At 49.1% G+C, this 21,674-nt stretch overlaps 1 protein-coding gene across 8 annotated transcripts in view; it reads left to right on the plus strand.

Moving 5' to 3' along the window:
- LPIN1 (lipin 1) overlaps nucleotides 1–21,674 on the plus strand; it is a 152,644-nt gene that overhangs the window by 17,816 nt on the left and 113,154 nt on the right. For 7 of the 8 annotated variants that reach the window (XM_037737390.1, XM_037737378.1, XM_037737380.1 and 4 more), the window contains exon 2: nucleotides 18,526–18,582. In XM_037737390.1, coding sequence (XP_037593318.1) covers nucleotides 18,526–18,582 — 57 coding nt within the window. Of the gene's footprint in view, nucleotides 1–12,468; nucleotides 12,555–18,525; nucleotides 18,583–21,674 lie in introns of those variants that run through there. The other variant, XM_037737383.1, reaches the window with a different exon arrangement.

Below are 21,674 nucleotides of genomic sequence, written 5' to 3' on the forward strand. Positions count from 1 at the left end.
CTCTTCAGATTGCGTACATCTTTTGCCTTTTACTAAATATCTGTTAATTTTGTTAAAATATAAAATCTCTCATGCATACAAAAGTTATGAAGAATAATATAAAAAATACCCTCACCATTACTTTAAGAAATATACAAGCATTATTCCAGCTGAGTTCTCTGTGACCACTCTCCGCTCATTTTCTCCGCAGCCATGAATCTTGGTGATCATCCATCATCTGGGCTGTCACATGGCTTCTTTGGTGCTCCTGCCCATGAAATAAAGACCTGAAAACCAAGGCCCAGGCGGTCCTGAGGCTGCAATTAATTCAATTCCGTCACTGGAGAATATTTATTGAGAGCCTATGATGGGCTGATGACTGCATTAGGAACTTGGAATACTTTGGTGAACAAATCTGACATACACAGTGGGTAATATATCAAACTAAATAAATCAAAAGTAAAGCACTGCCCTCATGGCCTTCACATGGTGGGCAGTCCATAAACAATTAATATAATAAATATGTACTTATTTTATTTAGAACATGCCCAAGGCTAAAAGCGCAATGGGAAAAAATGAAGCAAGGTACAAGGACCTGGGATTTGGACAGGGAAGGGCCAACCATGGTCGGTGGCTTCATTGAGCAGATGAGATCTGAGTGAGACTTGGGGATGAGGAAGCTGGCCATTTGATTTTTAGGGAAAGGTGTTGCAAGGTGAGGGAAAGCCAGTGCAGAGGCCTTGAGGTGGAGAATTTGAGGAATGCGAGGAACTCAGCGCGGCGGGAGTAGGGGGCAAGGGGTGGGCATCCGGAGATGCGGTCAGGGCATGAGGGGCAGGGGAGGAGCAGATTGGTCAACTTCAGGTTACTTTCCTCGCTTGGGTTAAGGCAGAGGGGACCTCCCTGCTATGCCAGCTCAGGGTAGCTGGGCTCCTTTTGATTGATTGCCATGCAATTCGTTTTTTTGTTTGTTTCTTGTTTTTGGCTGGTGGCTGGAGGGAAACTGGTCTGTTCAAAGATTTGGCTATCATCTTTGTCTTGATTTATTGGAAGGTCAGATCTCACAAGAAAACAGCTTAGGTTTTGGTCTGGTGGGTGGAACCTTAGCATGAGTGACTCCATTTTGGGTTGGTCTGTTGGGACCCAGCACAGGAGCTCAGTCCAAATCAGTATCCTCCCATAGATTTTATTGACCACAATAAATGTGGTCTCAGTTTTGAAGTTTAATTGTGAAAACGTGTTTTCCCTCTCTACCAGTGGCCAGGCCCTTTCCCACCGCCGTCAGGTCGGCAGCAGCCTTCTCCATCTGGCTCTGACGGTTGCTGACTCTCCTTTTTATTAAAAAAATTTTTACTTCAAGTTCCGGACACATGTGCAGAACGTGCAGGTTTGTTACATAGGTATACGTGCACCATGGTGGTTTGCTGCATCTATTGACCTGTCCTCCAAGTTCCCTCCCCTCTCCCCCCACCCCCCAACGGGCCCTCCCTGTTGCGTGTTGTTCCCATCCCTGTGTCCATGTATTTTCATTGTTCAATCCCCACTTATGAGTGAGGACACATGGTATTTGGTTTTCTGTTTGGGCTGCTCACTCTCAAATGAGCTGCTCGAGGGAAGGATAGGGCGCAGTCATGCCAGAATCCCCCGCTTCCCACACAGGCCGGGGGCATAGTGGGTGCTCCTGAAATCCTGGCTCAGTTGAATTTGATGTGTTGCTTATATATTTACCTCTAGTCCATAGGTATCTATAGATTAAAAAGACATTGAATTTTGATTTAAACTAGCTATTTCTCAAGCAGCACCAACACTGTGCTAGAGCCTGGGATGGGCCAGATTGGCTCCTGGTCAGAAGTGAGTGGGGAGAGCTGGCAGGCAAGGTGTCTGTAGGGCAGCACAAGGCGTCTGTTCAGCAGACAGCGAGCTTCCGTCCTGCCCCAAGTGCTGGGGAGTGGGGTGACTGCCTACGTGGTGATGCTCAGATTTGGGCACACAGCTTCTGGCTTTCAGGCCAAACAACTCCTCGCTTCTTCCATGGCACCATTGAGCCCAGCAGTGGCCTGACAGGGCTCCTTCCTGCTGCTTCGTGCTCTGACACCTTTGGGGGGACCCTTTCCCCACCACGCACCCTACCTGCCTCCGCCCAGGTATGCATCCCCTGCCATCCCTCCTCTGCGCTCCTGCCTCTCTGTGTCCCTCAATAGGCTGGTCCTCCATGTCAGCAGCATCTGCGGTGTGGGCCTGGGACCCTTCAGAACAGGGGCTCCTGCCCTGCCTCTGAGTCCCCCACCTCTGGCCCAGTGAAGGCTCTTTGTCCCTCAGCCCTAAGCTGTATCTGGTGAGAACAGACCTGTATTCCTGGAGCTCAAGCTCTGGGAAAGGCAACGCCCCTTTCTGTGGGGCCTTGGGCTTGTTCTGCCTTGCTTTTAAGAGGAGCTGCCACTCAAATAGGCAGCCCTGCAGTCGGAGGACTGTGTGCTCCCCCTGGCAGCCCCAGCTGCTTCTGGACACAGCCGTGCATCCCACATGCCTCTGGGCCTCGCTCAGCTCTTGTGCTCGCGGCAGCCCTGAGCTCTGCCTTCGTTCCAGGCTGGAGCAGCAGCTCCTGGTGACCTGTGGCCAATGCAGGGGGAACATGAAGCGGCTCTCGTGGGCCACTGTGGAGCTGCACCAGGAGTTGTGCTCGGCTCCTGCTTCTCCCTGCTTTGGCCCAGAAGCTGGAAGCCTGCGCAAATCAGCATCGCGTCATGGGAATTCAACCCTTCACCCTAGCACCCCGGCGCCCAGTGCTTGCTGAACCGTGGTGACTTGCCGACTCCTTCCCTCGCCTGCTTTTGGTGGTGACTTGGCCTGGGGACAGGGAAAGGACACCCATTCATTGGCAGGGTGAGTGGAGGCGTGCTTGACGGGCTGGTTTTTGCAGCTACCGAAAACCTGAATCACATCGAGTCAGCCTGTTGGCCTTGCTGGTGAGTGCCGGCAGAGCCTGGGTACCGAACGCCCCCGTCCTTATGTCCTTCCCCATTTACAACCCCTCCTCCCCATCTCACCAGGCCAGGGAACAAGCCCTACCCCACATTACATGGAAGCGAATGTGTTCAGAATGCAGGTTCTCCCGAGGGGCTGCCCTCAGTCAGAAGCCAGACTAGTCATGCACCCTCGGCCGTGGGTGGCTTCCTGACCCAGAAGTGCCCAGCTTTGCCTACAGTGCTGGTGGAGCCAATGGTGGTCATAGAGTTTCACTGTCTCCAGCGCTGACTGTGCTATCGTTTCTCCGAAGCAATGGGCCCATTTCTGTCTAGACCCCCTCCTTCAGGTCCTGATCCTGCTGGGATGTGGGTGTCTGTGACCCAGGTCAGCTCAGCCAGGGGTGTGCAGGGCAGCTCCAGTGGCCGTCCTCACTTGATGTCCTGGCAAGCCCTGACTCGGGCTGCCTGCTCTCCCCTGGCCGGGCCCGGATGAGCCACACATGGCCCTCGCTCCTGACAGCTTTGCTGCAGGGTTCAGCTGTCTCAGGAGATCAGATGCTTTGGGAGAAGGCACTGGATGTACCTGAGGTGAAGGGGCTATCTCTGAGTTCTGTTTAAAAATCCTCTTTAAAGGGCCGGGCGCGGTGGCCCATGCCTGTAATCCCAGCACTTTGGGAGTACGAGGCGGGTGGATCACGAGGTCAAGAGATCGAGACCATCCTGGTCAACATGGTGAAACCCCGTCTCTACTAAAAATACAAAAATTCAGCTGGGCATGGTGGCGTGTGCCTGTAATCCCAGCTACTCAGGAGGCTGAGGCAGGAGAATTGCCTGAACCCAGGAGGCGGAGGTTGCAGTGAGCTGAGATCGCGCCATTGCACTCCAGCCTGGGTAACAAGAGCAAAACTCCGTCTCAAAAAAAAAAAAAAAAAAAAAATCCTCTTTAGAATCAGGGCCACTGTGGCTGGCTCCCATGTCCTACACCTCTTCCAGGAAATGCAGGAGCAGCACACAGTAGCAGGGACAACACCACGTGGATCCAGCAGTTTCAGAGACAGCCGTGTTTCAGAAACACCCACTCAGGTGTTCCTCTGCAGAAACAGCAGAGCCTGATCACTTTTAACAACCTGATCAGGTTCAGGTTGTTAAAACCTGGGCTTCTAGATTGCTTGACGCCATGCCTCTAAACACGGACTGAATTCCTTTCTCCCTCATGATGAAATACACAGTTTTTAAAATCGGGACTCCTGCTGCTGGGCACTTCTATTTAAGCAGAGTAAGCTTTGTTGATGAGGGTCCTTCTCATGTAGAATCTGACAAGGTCAGAGCTTTGCACATTTTGTGAGCACAAGGTGGGTTATGGAACCTAGGACTCTAAATGATGCCCATCCGCTGTGTCTCTGGTGTGTCAGCCTGAGCCAATGGCTGGCCTTGGGTATCCTGCCCAAGCTCACACCCTTCCTATAGAAATTATGCCTCCTTTAAATCAAATGAGCGAATGCATCATACGGTTGCTATTCAGTTCTATGTTTGAGCAGTAGCAGTAATAATAAAAATATGACATTACTGAATGCATGCTATGTACTAGTGTCTATACTGAGTGCTTTACCTTCATTCTCACTTAATCCTCATAACAGCATATCATCATCCCCATTCATGAAAAATGTGAAGCAAAGGAAAGTTAAATGACTAGGTCAAGGTCACACAGATAGTGCCTAATGGGTCTAGGATTTGAGCTTAGCCAGTCCGATTCTAAAGCCTATGTGTTTAGATTACAGAAAGCTGCTGGTATTACCCGTGGGTGTAGCCAGGGCTGATGTGTCCTTCCCTACTGGCTGAGTGTCTGTTTGGTTTGGTCCATGGCCATGCTAAAGCTCTTCCTGAACTAATGTCTATAATCCCCCCTGCATATATCAGCTTCCTGACCTCGTCGTGCTTGTCTCTGCTGAGTTCTGCCTTCTGGTCTTGCGGCTCTCGGATGCCACGTGTCTTAAGGGCACTAGAGATTTGTTTTAATTGGGTATGGTGAGACACACAGACGGGAACATGACTGTCACAAAGGAGGAAGTTTGTGGTGCTCACAGGTCCCTAGAGACAAGAGGCATGCCACGTCACACAAGGTCACATGGGGAAGCACCAGGTTGGTCACAGGGCAGAGAGAGCAAGGGAAAAATGTGGACAGGAGTCGTTATTGTGGTTTCTGTGGGAAGGAACTGGTGAGGCAGGGTAAACAGGTTTAGGGCTGACTAGAGTGTGAATAATTTCAGTGGGCTCTGGAGTACAGGGCCTGTCCCTAGTTGTCTGATACCTGGCCCTGTGGTGAACAGGACAGTGGATAGTGGCCCAGAGGGTGATGCCCTGACAAGAGAGGTGGTTGAAGTCTGGGCTCTGGACTGGTTGGTTTCCATGTGAAAGGCGCACTCACAGACAAGGCTGGGCCCTGGGAAGTTTTGTGGGCCAGCCACACCCTGGATAGCAAAGCATCAAAGTACAGGAGATTAAAAACAAAACAAAGATGGGCAACACGGATGCTTGAGAAGGAAAGAAACCTTGGTTACTTGGCATGGCCAGGCTAAGAAGGAAATTTTTGTGTGTGCCCAGGGGTCTTTTTGCAATAAAGACTGCACAAAGAGTATGCACTATGCTATCAGTAATGTTAGCAGGGCAGGCTGGGTCAACCTCCCTTGCTCTGACCTTAGGTCACTCTCAGTTTCTATCTCTCTGTCTCTATTTCTCTGTCTCTCTCTGTCTCAGTCTTTCCTCACTATGGCACAAGCTACTTCATTTTTATTGCCCTTCTCTCCTAACTCACATGGATTATCCTCCCAAGTCTCCCCATAGAGACTTGAATTTCCTGCAACTATTACCTTCCCTTCCCTGGGGGATATGTGGAGATGTAAGTGTGGATGACCATCTCCCAGGTTTGGATATTTCTGCAGCAGAATTTCTCCAAAATGAGTTACCCGATGCATAAATACCACTATTTGCTCAGTAAGAAAGGGGTTTCAAGATTAGGGGTTTTGGGAAATGCTGCATTCTACATTCCCTGTTGGAGACCGACAATGCACAGTGATGTGGTAAAGGCACTGAGAAACTATGAGGGAAAAGTCATCTCTGTCTCTGTTTTATCTAGTGTTTCCAAATGTATCTGACCCATCATGGAACTCGTTTTTGTATAACACTTCCTTCTAACCTGTGAGAAATCCTCTGGGAACTGCTGGCTGCTGGGGGAATTGGAGTAGGGATAGCGTGGATCTGAGCTGCCCACTGCCTGGCTCAGACAGTGACCAATCCCAGGCTTAGAGAGCAGAGGTGCAAGGTGCCCAAGGAGCCTGATGCAACTGCCCTGAGAACCCTGGGGTCCAATGTTAACCTGTTCCTCAGTCATACTTTATCCTTGTATAGACACATACATCTGCACACACCTCTGGTCTGCATTGGCTGTTTTCATAAATAGGCAAGGAGGTGATTAAACAATGGGATTAGATTTTATACAGAACGGTGTGCCTCATTATTTTGCTGTAAATATACACACAAACAGACATGTGTCAAACTCACAGGAGTACAAACTGTAGAGAAGCAGGCAAACTCATAGACACTTGCAAAAGTAGACACAACTAGTCTCTCCCCATCATGATACAAATACATAGATGCAGTTATACACAGAAACACACAACCCAGAACTGCCTCCCTGCCTCCTCCCCCCACATACATATTCTGTTCTAGTTATTCCTCCAAAACAAACTGACTCAAAATTTAGTGGCTTCAAACAATAATTATTTTATTATATCTCATGATTTCATGGGTCAGGAGTCTGGGCGGGGCTCAGCTGGGTGATTCTTCTGTTCCTCATGGCATTGTCTGAGATGACTCTGTGGTACCTGACTGGAGGATAGGCTGGTCTGGAGGGGTCAGGACGGCCTCCCTGACCTGCCTGCTGCCTTGGTGGGAGTGGCTGGAAGGCCTGACTCAGCTGGGACCATTGACAGGAGTCAGCACACAGGCCTCTCAAGATTGGCATCTCACGGTAGTTGAACTTGTTACCTGGTGGATGGCATCCCCCAGAAAGAGGAGGATGCTTTAGGCTTCTCATGACCTAGCCTCAGAAGATGAAGAATGTTACTTGTTCTGCATGTTATTGGTCAAACGAGTCACTTAGATTAGCTCAGTTAAGGGGAGGGTTATTAGACACTATCTCTCAATGGAAGGAGTAGCAAAGAATTTGAGGCCATCTTTAATCTAATGTATGTACACATGTGCATTCCACGTGAAGCATAAGTCTTCCATATTGAGCTCACTTTTGTGGTTGCATCTGGGCCTGAAGCAGTGGCAACTGCAAGGCCCCACCCAGGGGAGGCAGAGCTGGGCAGCACATCACCACCCTGGATTGTGACGTGTCCAGTAGGATATGAGGCTTGGGTAGGAGCCCGCACTGGAGGTCACTTCTAATGGGCAGAGACTTCTATCCTGGGACTGAAATCCCAGTCCCTTCCACATAGTAAATCTAGTTATATCTAGGGCCCCTTCTATAGAGAGAGCCCATGAGGTCTGGAATCAAAGATTGTGCTAGATACTCACTAGAATCACAGAATGTTCTAGCAGGAAGCACCATGCATCCAGCCCCTCATTGTACACTAGGGGACAATGAGACCAAAACAAGGGGGTAAACATCTCACAGTCACACAACTGGGATCCCCAGCCCTGGGTTCTCTGTCTCCCCGGGACCCCCGTACAGGGCTCTGCTCCATGGAGTTTCCTCTGCCGGGGATCCTGCTATCTGTGTGCCTTCTGCTGCTGCACACATTTATGTGTCAGATGCCTGGGTGAACACTGGGCACCGGGGACTAGGTAGTCACCAATGGTCAATGGCCAGGCCTGGAGGAGCTCATCTCTCAAAGTGACCAGGAGGATATAACCAGGAACAGGGGAAAAACTCCACGTCACTGGTGGGAACTTCCACCGGTTACTGGCCACAGTGTTGGTCAGACAAAAGCCCAAGACATGAGGCTCCTTGAGGGCTGCAGGGATCAATGCCACCTTCATCTTTTCCACTGGGAAAATTTGATGAATAAAGCCATCTCCAGCCCCCTATCATTAATGGTAGCCTGAAATGCAGATGATTTGGTGTTGTGGGCTTGAAGTCAGTCAAACTTGGGTCAAATCCCAACTCACCCACACCCCAGCATTTTAGCTGGGTGGCCTTGGCTAAGTCCCTTGACCTGAGCTCATCTGTATATTGAAAAAATCACCTTTATTTTTCCATTCAACAAGTATTTACTGACTACCATGTGCCAGCCACTGCTGCAAACACAATGATGAGACCAACAGGCACTGTCCCTTTTTAAGGATGCTGTCATTAGCTGAGTATGCAAACAAATGTAAATTTGCAAACTGTGCTAAGTGCTGTGAAGGAGCTGCAAGGTGCACTATGAGAGGGTGCGATCAGGCTGTGAGCAAGTTGAGGAGGCCAGGGACAGCGCCTCAGAGGAAGGGACACTTGGCTGTGGCCTGGGGGATGAACAGAGGCTACCCAGCAGAAGCATGTCATGGGCAAGGGGAGTAGCACGTGCAAAGGTCATGGGGCTGGATGCAGTAGGCAGATTAGGAGGGGCTGAAAGGCTAGTGTGACTGGGCCAGAGAGATCAAAGGGAGCAAGTGGGAGATGAGACTGCAGGTGTGGGTGAAAACTGTGTTCCCCAAGTTCAGGAGGATTTGTTACATAATGGTTTTAATCATAGAGGTGACTGAGATGATTTGGCTGTGTTCCCACCCAAATTTCATATCGAATTGTGACTTCCACGATTCCCATGTGTTGTGGGAGGAACCCAGTGGGAGGTAATTGAATTACAGGGGCAGTTCTTTCCTGCACTGTTTTCATGATCGTGAATGAGTCTCATGAGATCTGATAGTTTTAATAATGAGAGATTCCCTGCACAAGCTCCCTCTTTTCCTGCCACCATCCATGTAAGATGTGACTTGCTCCTCCTTGCCTTCCAACATGATGGTGAGGCCTCCCCAGCCATGTGGAAATGTAAGTCCATTAAACCCCCTTCTTTTGTAAATTGCCCAGTCTCGGGTATGTCTTTATCAACAGCATAAAAACGGACTAATACAGTGACATAACCGGATTGTCTTACAAAAAGACTTTGTCTGCAGCTAGGTGAGTGAACTCCAGGATGGCACAGGGAGGCGTGGGCAAGTCCATTAGGAGACAGGCAGAATAGTTGCCCCCGAAAGATGCCCCCATCCTTATCCTCGAAACCTGTGAATAAGTTACAGTATGTGGTAAAGGAAAGAATGAGGGTTGAAAGAATGAGGAATTAAGGTTACTCATCACTGGCCTTAAAATAGGGAGATTATCCTGCATTACCTGGGTGGGTTCCATGTCATCAGATGAGCTCTGAGAGTGGTCAGAGCTGTACACGTTAGAAGCATTCGACCTGCCCTTGCTGTCTTAGAAGATGGAGGAAGTATTAAGCTCGTTTTATAACTGAAGAAATGGAATTTCTAAGGCATAAAGTGCCCAAGACCTACTCGAGACCAAGCACTATTAAGTATTATAGCCGGAGCTTAGATTCAATTTCCTTGAGTATGAATTCTCTTTCCATTTCTATGCTATTTTGGGGAATTCCCACCAGGTTAGAGCACTGACTAGGTCTGATTTCGGCCCTGCCATCACCTTGCTGTGTGACCTTGAGTAAGCACTTACCCTCTTGGAGCCTGGGGTGAGGAGGTGGTCTATATCTGGAACTTATTAACTAAAAGACATTTCTAGGTAACCTGACAGGTTTTTGAGCCCCCTAAAATGGTACACAGGTTTCTCGGTGAATGAGCATTTTGTGGAGAGAGACCTTTTATCAAAAGGGCCAAAAGAGTTCTTTCTTCCAGCTTTAAAACTTGATGACTGTCATTAGAAAGTAAAATAGCTATGGAGAAAGCACATGGGTACTGACTAAATGATTGACTAAACGTAACCTTTGTAGCCATCAGGCACCTCTTAGGCAAGAGCCTGTTACATGTGAGGCATTGTCACAGGTACTGGGAATGTGGCAGGTGAGAAAGGAAGGTCCTGTATTTTAGTAAGAAAAACAGAAAACAAATCAAGAATAACTATATAACATCAGATACTGATAAAGTGCTAAGAAGAAAAAGACAGCAGGGTAAGGAAATAGGGCATGATCTGATGGGCCAAGGAAGTCTCTTCCAGGAGGGGGCACTGGAGCAGAGACCAGCATGAAGTGAGAGAGGGAGGCTTAGGGAGAACCTCCCAGGCAAAGGAACAGCTCATGCACAGTCCCCGAGGTGGAATAAGCCACCATGGATGATGAAAAGGTGGCAGGAGATGAGTCCGGAACCGTGAGCCGGGCCAGACCCCCTGAGGCCACTGTAAGGCACTGGAATTTACTGAGCAGACTGGGGAGTGTGGGAGGTTTTGAGCTGAGGAGTGGCATGACCTAACATTCCAGAAGGTTCCTCTGGCTGCTGTGAGGAGCAGAGCTGGCAAGGGGCAGAAACAGACTGGCTGTGGGGCCATTGCTGGAGCCGCGGGGAGACAGCAGGCTGACTGGGACTGGGTGGTGGCACCAGCACAGGGAGAATTGGGTGGAGTCCCCCAGTGAAGGTGGAGATGCGGGATTTGCTTATGACTGGATGTGGGTTGGGAATGGAGAAAGGGAGTGGCCTGGGCCCCTCCGAACCCAGTGCTGGGGCTTCTTGCAAGCGCCTGCTGGGATGGACCTACCGTTGACCCAGGTATGATTACTGCCTTCAAATGACTCCTCTGACTGGTTTGAAGGATGAGTGAGTGGTCTCTGCTAATTACGACTGAGCAGGCCCCTTGGAGAAGCCTGGCTGGACTTCAGGAGTTTCATTTGAGAAAATCCTGGGGAAGTGAACTGATTTGGGCTTCCCTGAGAAAGATCCTGAGTGATGATCATAGCCTTGCATCAGAACGGCATTCAAGATGAGCCGTGTCAGGCAATGAATGGGGCATTAACCTTCACCTAGACCCTTATAGGTCATCTCTCCTAACAGGACAGAAAAGGAAACGAGGCCCTACAGGGAGCAGTGACCTGCCTGCAGCCACACAGGGAACGGGCACTACCCTACACTGTCGGCCCCACCATAGCTGGAATCCAGCAGCCTGATTCTCATCAATTGCACTTTTTGCCTACTGCGCTGTGGCCTTCCTCTTTGGAATGCTGAGTCAGCACAGAGGAGGGCGATTATTTGCCAAGTGGGAACTCTGAGATGGCCCCATGGAGAGCTGGATTTTGAGACATGGATGTGGCTTCAAGGACAGATTTGGGTGCAGGGTGAACCTTTGACTGGGAGAACAAGTGGAGCCTAGTCACTTAGATGGGGACAGTGTGCGTGTCCCTAGAGTGGACAGTGAGGCAGGGGAGAGGAGGAGAGGTGAGGGGGCAGGCAGGAGTGGATCACGCAGGCCATGTGTGCCACACCTGGGTCTTCAATTGGGAGCCATGAAAGGTTTTCAGCAGGGAATGATGTGGCATGATGTGCTCAATGGAGCAGGAGGCACTGGAGGTGGAGACCAGCCATGCTGTACTTGGCCAGTTAGGTGCCCTTGCTTTGATAGAATCCAGGCATTTGATAAACAAGAAAGCTGACCCAAAGAGGGGAAAGAACTTGCCAAAGTCACCCAGCAAGCCAAGGTTACAGTTAGAACCCAGTTTATCCACCTCTCAGTGGGAGGAAGGGAAGGTGATGATGATGGTGGTAGTGACGATGATGATGATAATAACAAGGAATGTATATTGAGCCCTTGACATTAAGTATCTTCTTGGCTGGGCATGGTGGTTCACCCCTGTAATCTCAGCACTTTGGGAGGCCAAGGTGGGCAGATCACGAGGTCAAGAGATTGAGACCAACCTGGCTAATATGGTGAAACCCCATTGTACTAAAAATACAAAAATTAGCTAGGTGTGGTAGCACGTGCCTGTAGTCCCAGGTACTGGGGAGGCTGAGGCAGGAGAATTGCTTGAACCCAGAAGGCAGAGGTTGCAATGAGCCAAGATGGCGCCACTGCACTCCAGCCTGGTGACAGAGTGAGACTCTGTCAGAAAAAAAAAAGTATCTTCTTTAATCCTCACAAAGGCCCTATGACAAAGCCATTATTATTATTATTTCCCCCTTTTATACTTTTATAGAGGAGAAATGGAGGCTCAGGAATATTAAATGAACTGCTCAAGACCACACAGATGGTAAGTGGTGAAGCCAGCATTCCACCCTAGAACATTCTAGACAGTTTGACTCCAAAACCCTGCTGCAGATGGCAAGAGGTTATCTCATCAGATTTTCCAGAACTGTCCCAAGAGGAGTCCTCATGCATATAACATCATCTCTTTCACCCTATGTCTTCCCCAACCAGAGCAAACCTTCCCTTATCCTCTTCCTTTATCTCAACAGGATACCAGGCTATCAAAGAAAGTGGGTGTTGTCACTGGAATCGTGATTAATGTATACATGTAGATGAAGGATTTTGGAGATGAATAGTCCTTAGAGACCACCTAGCGTAACCCGAGCCTCCATTAGATGGAAAAACTGAGACCCAGAGAGGGGCGGTACCTTGTCAAGGCCTTGCAACAAGTCTGCGACACCGGCGCTAAAGCCTGGATTGCCTGATCCCCAGGCCAGTGTTCTTCTCTTACATTTTGAATAGTTCCCACTCATTCTTGGACTCCTCCATTGGACTGTGAATGGATTTTCCCATAAAAGCAGACTGTGTAAACCAACCACAGTGCCTTTAGGTCCTGAGTTACACACTGCCATTGTTTCTTCAGTTATCCTGTAGTTTTCTCTGCTTTTCTTGTCCTGGAAAAGCTGACTTTGGTAGTACTGTTTCTATGTAAAAATGTTACCGTGCTTTTACAAAATTTTACAAATGAATGCTGGACACCCCATTTGTAAACTGGGAACAGCCTGGAGTATCACTGTAGACTGTAGGCCTGATAATCTGGAAGCATTTCTCTCTGAATTCTCTCTCTTTTTTCCTTCGGTATTTGTGAGATTTCTGCTGTTTAAATGTTGCACCATCTGGCTGGGCGTGGTGGCTCATGCCTGTAATCCCAGCACTTCAGGAGATCGAGGCTGGCAGATCTCAAGGTCAGGAGTTCAAGACCATCTTGGCCAACATGGTGAAACCCTGTCTCTGCTAAAAATATAAAAATTAGCTGGTAATGGTGGAGGGAACCTATAATCTCAGCTACTCAGGAGGCTGAGGCAGGAGAATTGCTTGAACCCAGGAGGTGGAGGTGGCAATGAGCTGAGACTGCGCCATTGCACTCCAGCCTGGGTGACAGAGTGAGACCCTGTCTCAAAAAAAAAAAAAAAAAAAAAAAAAAAAAACAACAAAAAAAAAAAAAAAAAAAAAAAAAAAAAAAAAAATTGCACCATCAATGAAACAACAGCAAGAGCTCTGGAGTCCCACAGACCTGAATGTGAATTTGGACATAGACTCCAGATATGTGACTTCCAGCAATTTATGGCAAGAACTGTAGTAGTGAGCCCAGCCACATGAAGATTGCAGGGAACTGTGACCTGGGTCTTAATGAGGCTGTGATTGGAATTCAATTTCAGCTTCATTGAGTATCTACCATGGACTGGTCACTTTCAAGTGCATTTTTCATCTGACTCTCATAGCAGAACTTATATGAGGTAGGTGGTATCATGTAAGTTCTTTAGGAGATGAAACTGAAGCTCAGAGAGGGTAACACAATGGTCAGTATGAGTCTACCCTCAAATGGCAGAGGCCCTGACTAAGACCAGTCTTGGAGGTTCTATTTCAAATACTTTTTGTGCAGTAATAATTGGCATAGTCAAGGGAGCAAGCAAACAACATAGCCCAGAGAAAGATGGCAGGAAAGTGTCCATCTTCCATTTGCTCATCTATCTGCATTTACTGTGTTCATTCTCTAAGCATTTTTCCATTTTTTTCTATGTATCCTATCTATCTATCTATCTATCTATCATCTATCTATCTATCTATCTATCTATCTATCTATCTATCTTTCTATCATCTATCATCTCTCTATTCTTTGCTGTACATATCCATGGACAAAAGATAGTTCAAAACACAACAGGGTTTTTCTTTTAGCCAGCTCGGGTTATTATAAGAAAAATACCATAAACTGGGTGGCTTAAATACCTTAAATTGATCTCCCATCGTTCCGGAGGCAGGAAGACCAAGACCAGGTGCCAGTATGGTCAGGTTCTGGTGAGGGCTTTTTTTCGGGGTTTGCAAACAGCCACCTTCTTGTGTATCTTCACGTAGCAGAGTGAGACCATCTTTCTCCTGTCTCTTCTTATAAGGTCAGTAATCCAATTTATGAAGGTTCCATCTTTGTCACCTAATTACTCCCCAACTTCTGCAAGGTGTCACCTCCAAATACCATCACCTTGGGGATTAGAACTTCAATATATGCGTTTATGGTGGCAGAAGTGTGAGTGGGGACACAAATATCCAATCCATAGCAGTTACATAAATTTAGGTTAAATGAGAAATAAAAGGCAGAAGGAAATCAAGACAATAGAGCTGAGAAGGAGGCTAACACAAGCATGTGCGTCGTGGAGTCTGACTCACATGGAGAACAGGAATGTACTCTGGAGGCCAATGCACTGAATGAGGACCTGAGCAGTCATACAGCTCATGGTACAAGTGAGGTAGAAGCAAACCGGCTGTTCCCAAGATGCTCACCTATTTCTGACCTTGAATCTTCCACTTCATGACCATCATCCAGAAGTAGCCACTGACATTTGTAAGGTACCTTACTGTTTTCACTGTACTCTCTCTTGATTCTCACATCAGTTCTATGAGCTAAGTATTTGATGGTTAGCCTTTCTTTACAAGTGAAGACATTGAGGCTTGAAAAGGTAATTCCTTGCCGAAGGCCACACAGCTCCTGGTAAAAGAACTGGAGTTCAAAGCCAGGTTCATTTTTGGCTTCTACCGTGACTGCTAACTGCTTGATGCCAGAGTCCAAATGGCTGAGCTTCACACTTTACGTTAGAATTTCAAATGACAACAGACAAATAGTTGTGGGCAGAATGAGCCTATTTTCTTCTTTGCTTTAAAAGAAATTTTTGTTGAAATATACTAGGTCACCGTTTTTGGTGTTCTTGTATTTATATTTAAACTCTGAATTCAACCCAGACTCTTGGGGGTAGGAGATATTGCTCCTCTGGCAGTGCAAGAATATATCTTGTATTTGATTTGAAACTTCATTTTGAATCAGGACCAAATCCAAGCACTGTGAATTTAAACTGCTGGCAGCATTCCTAGCCTACCTCGTGAGTGAGAAACCAATCCAACTATTGTACGCAGAGAATTCTGGTGCCCGTGTGACTGTGTTGGTGGCCCCTGAAGAATTTGAGTTGGATGATCCAGAACATCTGTACCCAAGTTGCCTGACTTTTTGCAGCATGCTGAAATATTCCACATGAGCTGAAATAGAAGCAGCAATGGCTTCCAGGAAGTGTTTCAAATGCATTGCTCAGTTGAAATCAGGACTTCATTAGCTGCCATATTAAGCAACATATAGATGAAGAAATCAGTGGCCTTACCCCTGCTTCCCAAGCAAGGATCCAGATTAGAATCTCTTAACTCACATCTGCCTTCTATCCCAGGTTCTGTCTTAAAGGAAAATCTATCCTTTTTATTTTGGATGCAGTTCCAGGAGACTAGAATATTCCTCCCTAAATTCATCCCTCCTGCTTTCCTAATTTAGTGAATGATATAATCATCTACCGACTCACCTAGGCCAGACACTTCAGGCGTCCTTGAAACTTCCCTGTTCTTCAACCCCCGATTCAAGTGGCATATTGTTTCCTGGTGATTCCACCATGTGGTTGTGTTCAGACCTCGTCTTCCTCTTTGTTCCGCCGTCATCACCTTGGTCCGTATCCCGGCCAACCTTTGCTGGAATCACCTTCAAATTCACTTCTCTGCACCCTCCATGCAGAAGTCAGCATGGTCCTTGTAAGACACAGATCTGATCATCGTCCCCGTCCTGTGTAGTCCCCAGTGGCACACGGTAACAGCTCTCACACTGCTCTGAGAGCCTCGGGGTTTCTGTAGTGAAGATTTCAGACCCCTTCCCAACTTGACCATAGCCATTTCCCTTTTTTCTAATTACATAATGGGCTCCAGCAAGAGGTGTTGTTTGAAGAGGGCATTCTTAAAAAAATGAAATGGGCTGGCTCCTCCTGAGGGCATGCGAGGCCTTCACCACGCTGGCCTCACTCTCCCATGCCTCCTTGCCCCATGGTCCCCTCCTGGCACCCCCTCGTGTCCACTGCATCTGCTGCAACTACTCTGCAGTCATGAGGGGCTCCTTGCTGTTCCCAACACGTGTGCGATGACTTTGTTTCTTTGAATATGCTCTCTGCTCTGCTTGGAGTGGCCTTTCTCGCCGTCTCCTCTCCCAGGGTTCCCGCTCACCCTGCAGAGGCAGTTCAGCTGTCCTCTCCTGTGGAAGGCACGGAAACTTCCCTGCATTCCCCGTGAGCAAATGCTTGGCTTCCCCCTCTGTGGTCTCTCTGGACCCTGGCCATATCTTGATGGTAGCCCTGGCCACAGAGATCTTTGTTACTTGTCTTCCTGCCCTCCACTAGATTGAGTGACTGATGGACTAGATTTGCATCGAATTTATTGCTATGTTCTCAGTACCTAGAGAAGTACATGAACCCCTGGAGCTATTCAGTACGTCATGATATAAAGCAACACCATCAACTAATAGTCAACAGATGTGTGCTAGAAAAGCTAAGTGGGTCAGATGAATATGAGGTGGGGGGCAGGGCCAACGAGGGACAGGTCAGGGGAAGAGAGTTAGGGGCTTCTCAGGCTGTTTATTCTGGGCTGCTGCAGCTGAACTCAGAGCTCAGCTGCAGCTGAACTCACATGCTTTTGAGTATAATTCAAGCATAAATTTTAAGCCTAGGACTACTAATACATGCCTGAGGAAGGCGGGGCCTACTCCATGTACCCTTTGTGCAGCTCTAACTGGGACACTTGTGGGAAGGGGGCACTGCCCATGTCCTGCTCTTGCAGGACGAGCTGCTGACAGAACCGCTCAGACACTGGAGTGAGGAACGAAGAGACTGCTCAGCTGTGGGGCATCAGTAGACTGGCGTCCAAAAGCTGAGCTCCCGGAAGAGCAGTACCTTTCCTTTTTTAAGGGCTTGCAACTCTAAAGGGGGAGCAGAGGTGAAACTGTGTTATTGCCCATTGGCTGGGCAGCTGACCTCACAGTCTTTGGCGTTTATCCATTTGGCATGCGCGGGAAGGGAAGAAGGGGAAGGGTTACAGGAGCTGAACAAAGGAAGCAAATTACTTGGTGGCAGATTCAACTCTAAGGGGGGTTCTGGATTGTGCAAACATGGGATAGGTGACTGGGGGCAGGTTCCTGGGCCAGAGGAAGAACATTCCTCTGCTACATTTTCAAGGTTTATAGATAACATAGACATCGATTACAGAGGGGAGGGATTTTCCCACCCTCAGGCCTCGCTGCGGCAAGGCCACTGGTTTTAGCTAGTCGCCTGACTGCAGACTTCAGCTTCTTGCTATTTTACTTTTTTTTTTTTTTTTACCAGCAAGCAATAGGCAGGAAATAAATGGCTTCCCCTCACACTACCTGCTAGGATAATGCCACACCAACAGTCCTAATAGCTAGTACCTGAATTGGGCTTTGCTCTTTTGCCTGAATGAACTCACTCAATGCTCACAATAACTCCTGTCCCTCAGCAGGGCAGGGGTTACTGTTACCCGCATTTATACAGGTAAGCAAACAAACTCTGTGGCTAAGAAACAGCAGAGGCAGCACGAGTCATGTTTTCCGACTTCCAATTCCATCGTTTTCTCATGCCGCCTGACCTCCTATTCCTTTACCAATAGGATCCATGTGCATTGGGGAGGATGTGAAGATGGAGGAAGAGTGAAAGAGTGAGAGATACAGGGAATTTCCAGCCTCATAATGCACCCTGTGTAATTGACACATCGTAGTTGAGTGTGCTCTAAGAAAAGACACCACATTCTTTTTGTTTGTTTATTTGTTCGTTTGAGACAGAGTTTCGCCTTTCGCCCACGCTGGAATGAAGTGGTGCGATGATCTCGATGATCTTGGCTCACTGTAACTCTGTCCCCAGGATTCAAGTGATTCTCCTGCCTCAGCCCCCGAATACCTGGAATTATAGCCACCCACCCCCATGTCTGGCTAACGTTTGTATTTTTAGTAGAGACAGGTTTCGCCATGTTGGCCAGGCTGGTCTCGAACTCCAGACCTCAGGTGATCCACCCGCCATGGTCCCCCAAAGCACTGGGAGTACAGGCCTGAGCCACGGCACCCAGCTGCACATACTCCTTATTTCTTCTTTTGAAAAATTGAGATATATAAAAAGAAAAAAGAAAAAAAATTGAGATATAGCTTACATACCACCGAATTCACCATGTTGATGTGTAGAGTTCAGTCATTTTTTTAGTATGTTGGCAAAGTTGTGCAACCATTACCACCATCTAATTCCAGAACATTTCTGTTAATCAATTTCTAATGCTTTTGTTTTTCAGATTCCAATAATGAGAGACCCTGGGTGGATTCGAAATGTATGGTCTTCAAACATTAATGTGAGTGCCGTTGTGATAAAATATCCTCATTACACTTTTGCATTTTAAGATTGGAGAATATCCTCCATATCTAGCTGCGGTTTGTCACCATGGGTCTCTGCAGGCTCCAAAGCAGGGCTGTTTTCGGTTGATGCTTTCAGAGATGGCCCGCAGCCCTTTCTCAATGTTCGATAAGCTCCCCACGGAGCTGCTGACATTTTGGTTGGTGTCTGATCTCTTCTTCCTGAGATGCATCCTCCTCCAGGCAGAAATATGATTTTGTCACCTCCCTGATTAAAAAGCATTCAATGGCTCCCCAGGGCTAATAGGAGGACATCCGCATTCACACTCATGCACTGGTTGCCCTTGCTGGCCCATCCTTAACACAAATGCAGTCGCACACGTGTAATGAGAGCCCTTGCCTCATGCCTGAGCCCCTCAAGGCCCTTCCCCAGGTTCTGCCTCTTCCTCCTGCCGCAGCCTCTTTGCCTTGTACCTGGCTCCCAGTCTTTGGCCCAGCCCCGTCAGTATCTCTGGGATTGGTTTTCATGCTTTGCTGTCTGCCCGTGAGGCCACCTTTTTGACTCTTCTTGATCCCACGTTCCGCAGCCAAAAGGCCATCACTACCCTCACCCCTCAAACTCTCTGAGCCTCTACTGTTTGTTTATATCTTCCCACTCCCAGAGGTGGTCCCAAACTCCCTCTCCTGTTCCTTTCTCCTTGGGCCTTCACCTTGCCCTGGAGCTATAGTTGAAGCTTCAGGGGCATCATACAGCTTGCTACAGGCCCACAGACCTTACCTCTGAGATGCTTCCACGGTGGGGAAGAGGCTGGAGGCAGCACGTGTGGATAGGGAGGCTCCAGAGGGGCTGCGGAATGATCCAGGGTGAAGTGATAATGCTGGAATGCTTCGTGTCTCTCATGTGGCCTGGCCCAAACCCTGTGGCTGTGGAACAAAAGTATCACTTAGCCTCCCCGCCCTTAGGAGCCCACAGTTAGAAAGGGACTCAAACAGAGCATGGACCAAGGATTCACAGAGGACACCTGAGGCCCAGTGTGGCGGCAGGCAGAGCGAGAGGTTCATCATTGAGATGAATCCAGGGGTGTCAGTGACGTGGATAAAGAAAGCTGCAAGGGGCTGGACGCAGTGGCTCACGCCTGTAATCCCAGCACTTTGAGAGGCTGAGGCAGGCAGATCACGAGGTCAAGAGATCCAGACCAGCCTGGCCAACATGGTGAAACCGCATCTCTACTAAAAATAAAAAAATTAGCTAGGTGTGGTGGCCTGTGCCTGTAGTTCCAGCTACTCGAGAGACCGAGCAGGAGAATTGCTTGAACCTGGGTGGCAGAGATTACAGTAAGCTGAGATTGCGCCACTGCACTCCAGCCTGGAAACAGAGAGACTCTGTCTCAAAAAAGAAGGCCTGGCCCTGGCGCTCTGTGAGGAGCAGAAATTGTATTTCCAAGGGAATTGGCAGGGACTGGGGCCAGCTGGAGGCCAAGAATCCTGAGCAAAGGGCAGTTAGTGGCAGTTATGCCTGGAGGGGGAAAAGCCCCCCTCTGTGAGGAAAAGGTGCAGGAAGTCACAGTGAGTGACCCCTTCACCTGTGGGTGGGAGTGCAGGCCCCACAGTCACAGAGATGGCTTTGAGCAGCTTCCTGTGGCCAGTCCCATTCTCCACACTGTGGTGCAGGAGCCCATGGCTACCAGGTTCCAGCCCAGCCGCTGGCCCTGTGTGCAGGACCCATGAGAGGTGGGCAAGGAAAGGCAATCCACTGGTCTCCATGCCCACCTTGCACAGAGCTGGGTTCCCAGCAGCACGGGGAGCTCAGGACCGGAGGCGCCAAGCAGGAGGCTCCTGCTTCCAGGGTGAAATGACAGGAAGCCTCCGCCATCCCTAGCAAGGCTGCTGGATGAGGAGTGCAGAATCCGGTTCACGGCTGTGCCACTTACAGCCGGTGAGACACTGAGCAAGTGACCTGGCTTCCCTGAGTTGCATTCCACATGCGGACAGCAGGATTTCATTGGCTCCTCAACAGAAAGTGCTTGCTCTTCGCCACGGGCCTCACGGGAGAGGAGAAGCAGAGCTTGTAACAGCTGGCGTGGGTGGGGGGTTCAGAGGCAATTTCAGAAAAATGCTTCCAAGAGAAGGCGAGTGCTCTGCAGGGTATTGAAAGAGCCATACCAGTTGCCAAGCACAGGGGTGGGAAGGGCACACTGTCTCTGAGATGTAGGGGATGTGATTGGAAGAGAACAGTGGGAGATGAAGAAGGAGGAGGAGGAGGATGGGTGCCGATGACCAGGAGGCCTCATCTGCTTTTCTGAGGACCTGGAACTTTATCCTATAGGTAATGGTATGCGGGGGGCCAGGGCAGGTGGATGAAAGGACCCCAAACAGGCAACGTCCCCTCCAGATCTGCACCCCGTGACGGTACAGTCATGGGGGTGCCCTGGAGGCAGGGAGAAGTTCTGAGCCCACTGTTAACCTGCCTGAGTGTGAACTGGCCAGCAGGCAGTTGGAGGCATGGTCTGGAGCCCAGGGGCAAGGTCGGGGCTGGAAACACCAAACTGCAGTCCACAGCGGACGGTGTCAGCCAGGGTGCAAGGCGGATGACTCACGCTGGAGGGTGCACGGCATGGGGAGGTGGCTGCGGCATCAGGCAGGCTTCCAATCCATACCTCTCCTTCCCTCCCCAAACCTCTCCTTCCCTCCCCGAACCTCTCCCTCCATCCCTGAACCTCTCCTTCTATCCTGGCGCTGATCATTGATATGGCCCAGTATCCACAGAAGGTAGGTTCCTAAATTCCAGGAGTGTCTAGTGATGAGAAAACCAAAATTGAGGAGGAAGTGCGACAGGGAAGAAAGTAAGACTCAAAGTCTCCCTCTCCTCTCTCCTCTCTCCCTCTCATTCACCCTCTCTCCCACCTCCCTCTCACTCCCCCTTTCTCCCCCTCTCCTTCTCACTCACCCTCTTTCCCCCCTCCCTCTCATTCACCCTGTCTCCCCTTCTGCTTCTCATTCACCCTCTCTCCCCCAATTTACCCTCTCATCCCCCCCCACTCAACCTCTCTCCCCGCTCCCTCTCATTCACCCTTTCTCCCCCCTCCCTCTC

Source organism: Cebus imitator, unplaced genomic scaffold (genome assembly GCF_001604975.1).
Source record: "Cebus imitator isolate Cc_AM_T3 unplaced genomic scaffold, Cebus_imitator-1.0 Scaffold1, whole genome shotgun sequence".
Classification (NCBI taxonomy): domain Eukaryota; kingdom Metazoa; phylum Chordata; class Mammalia; order Primates; family Cebidae; genus Cebus; species Cebus imitator.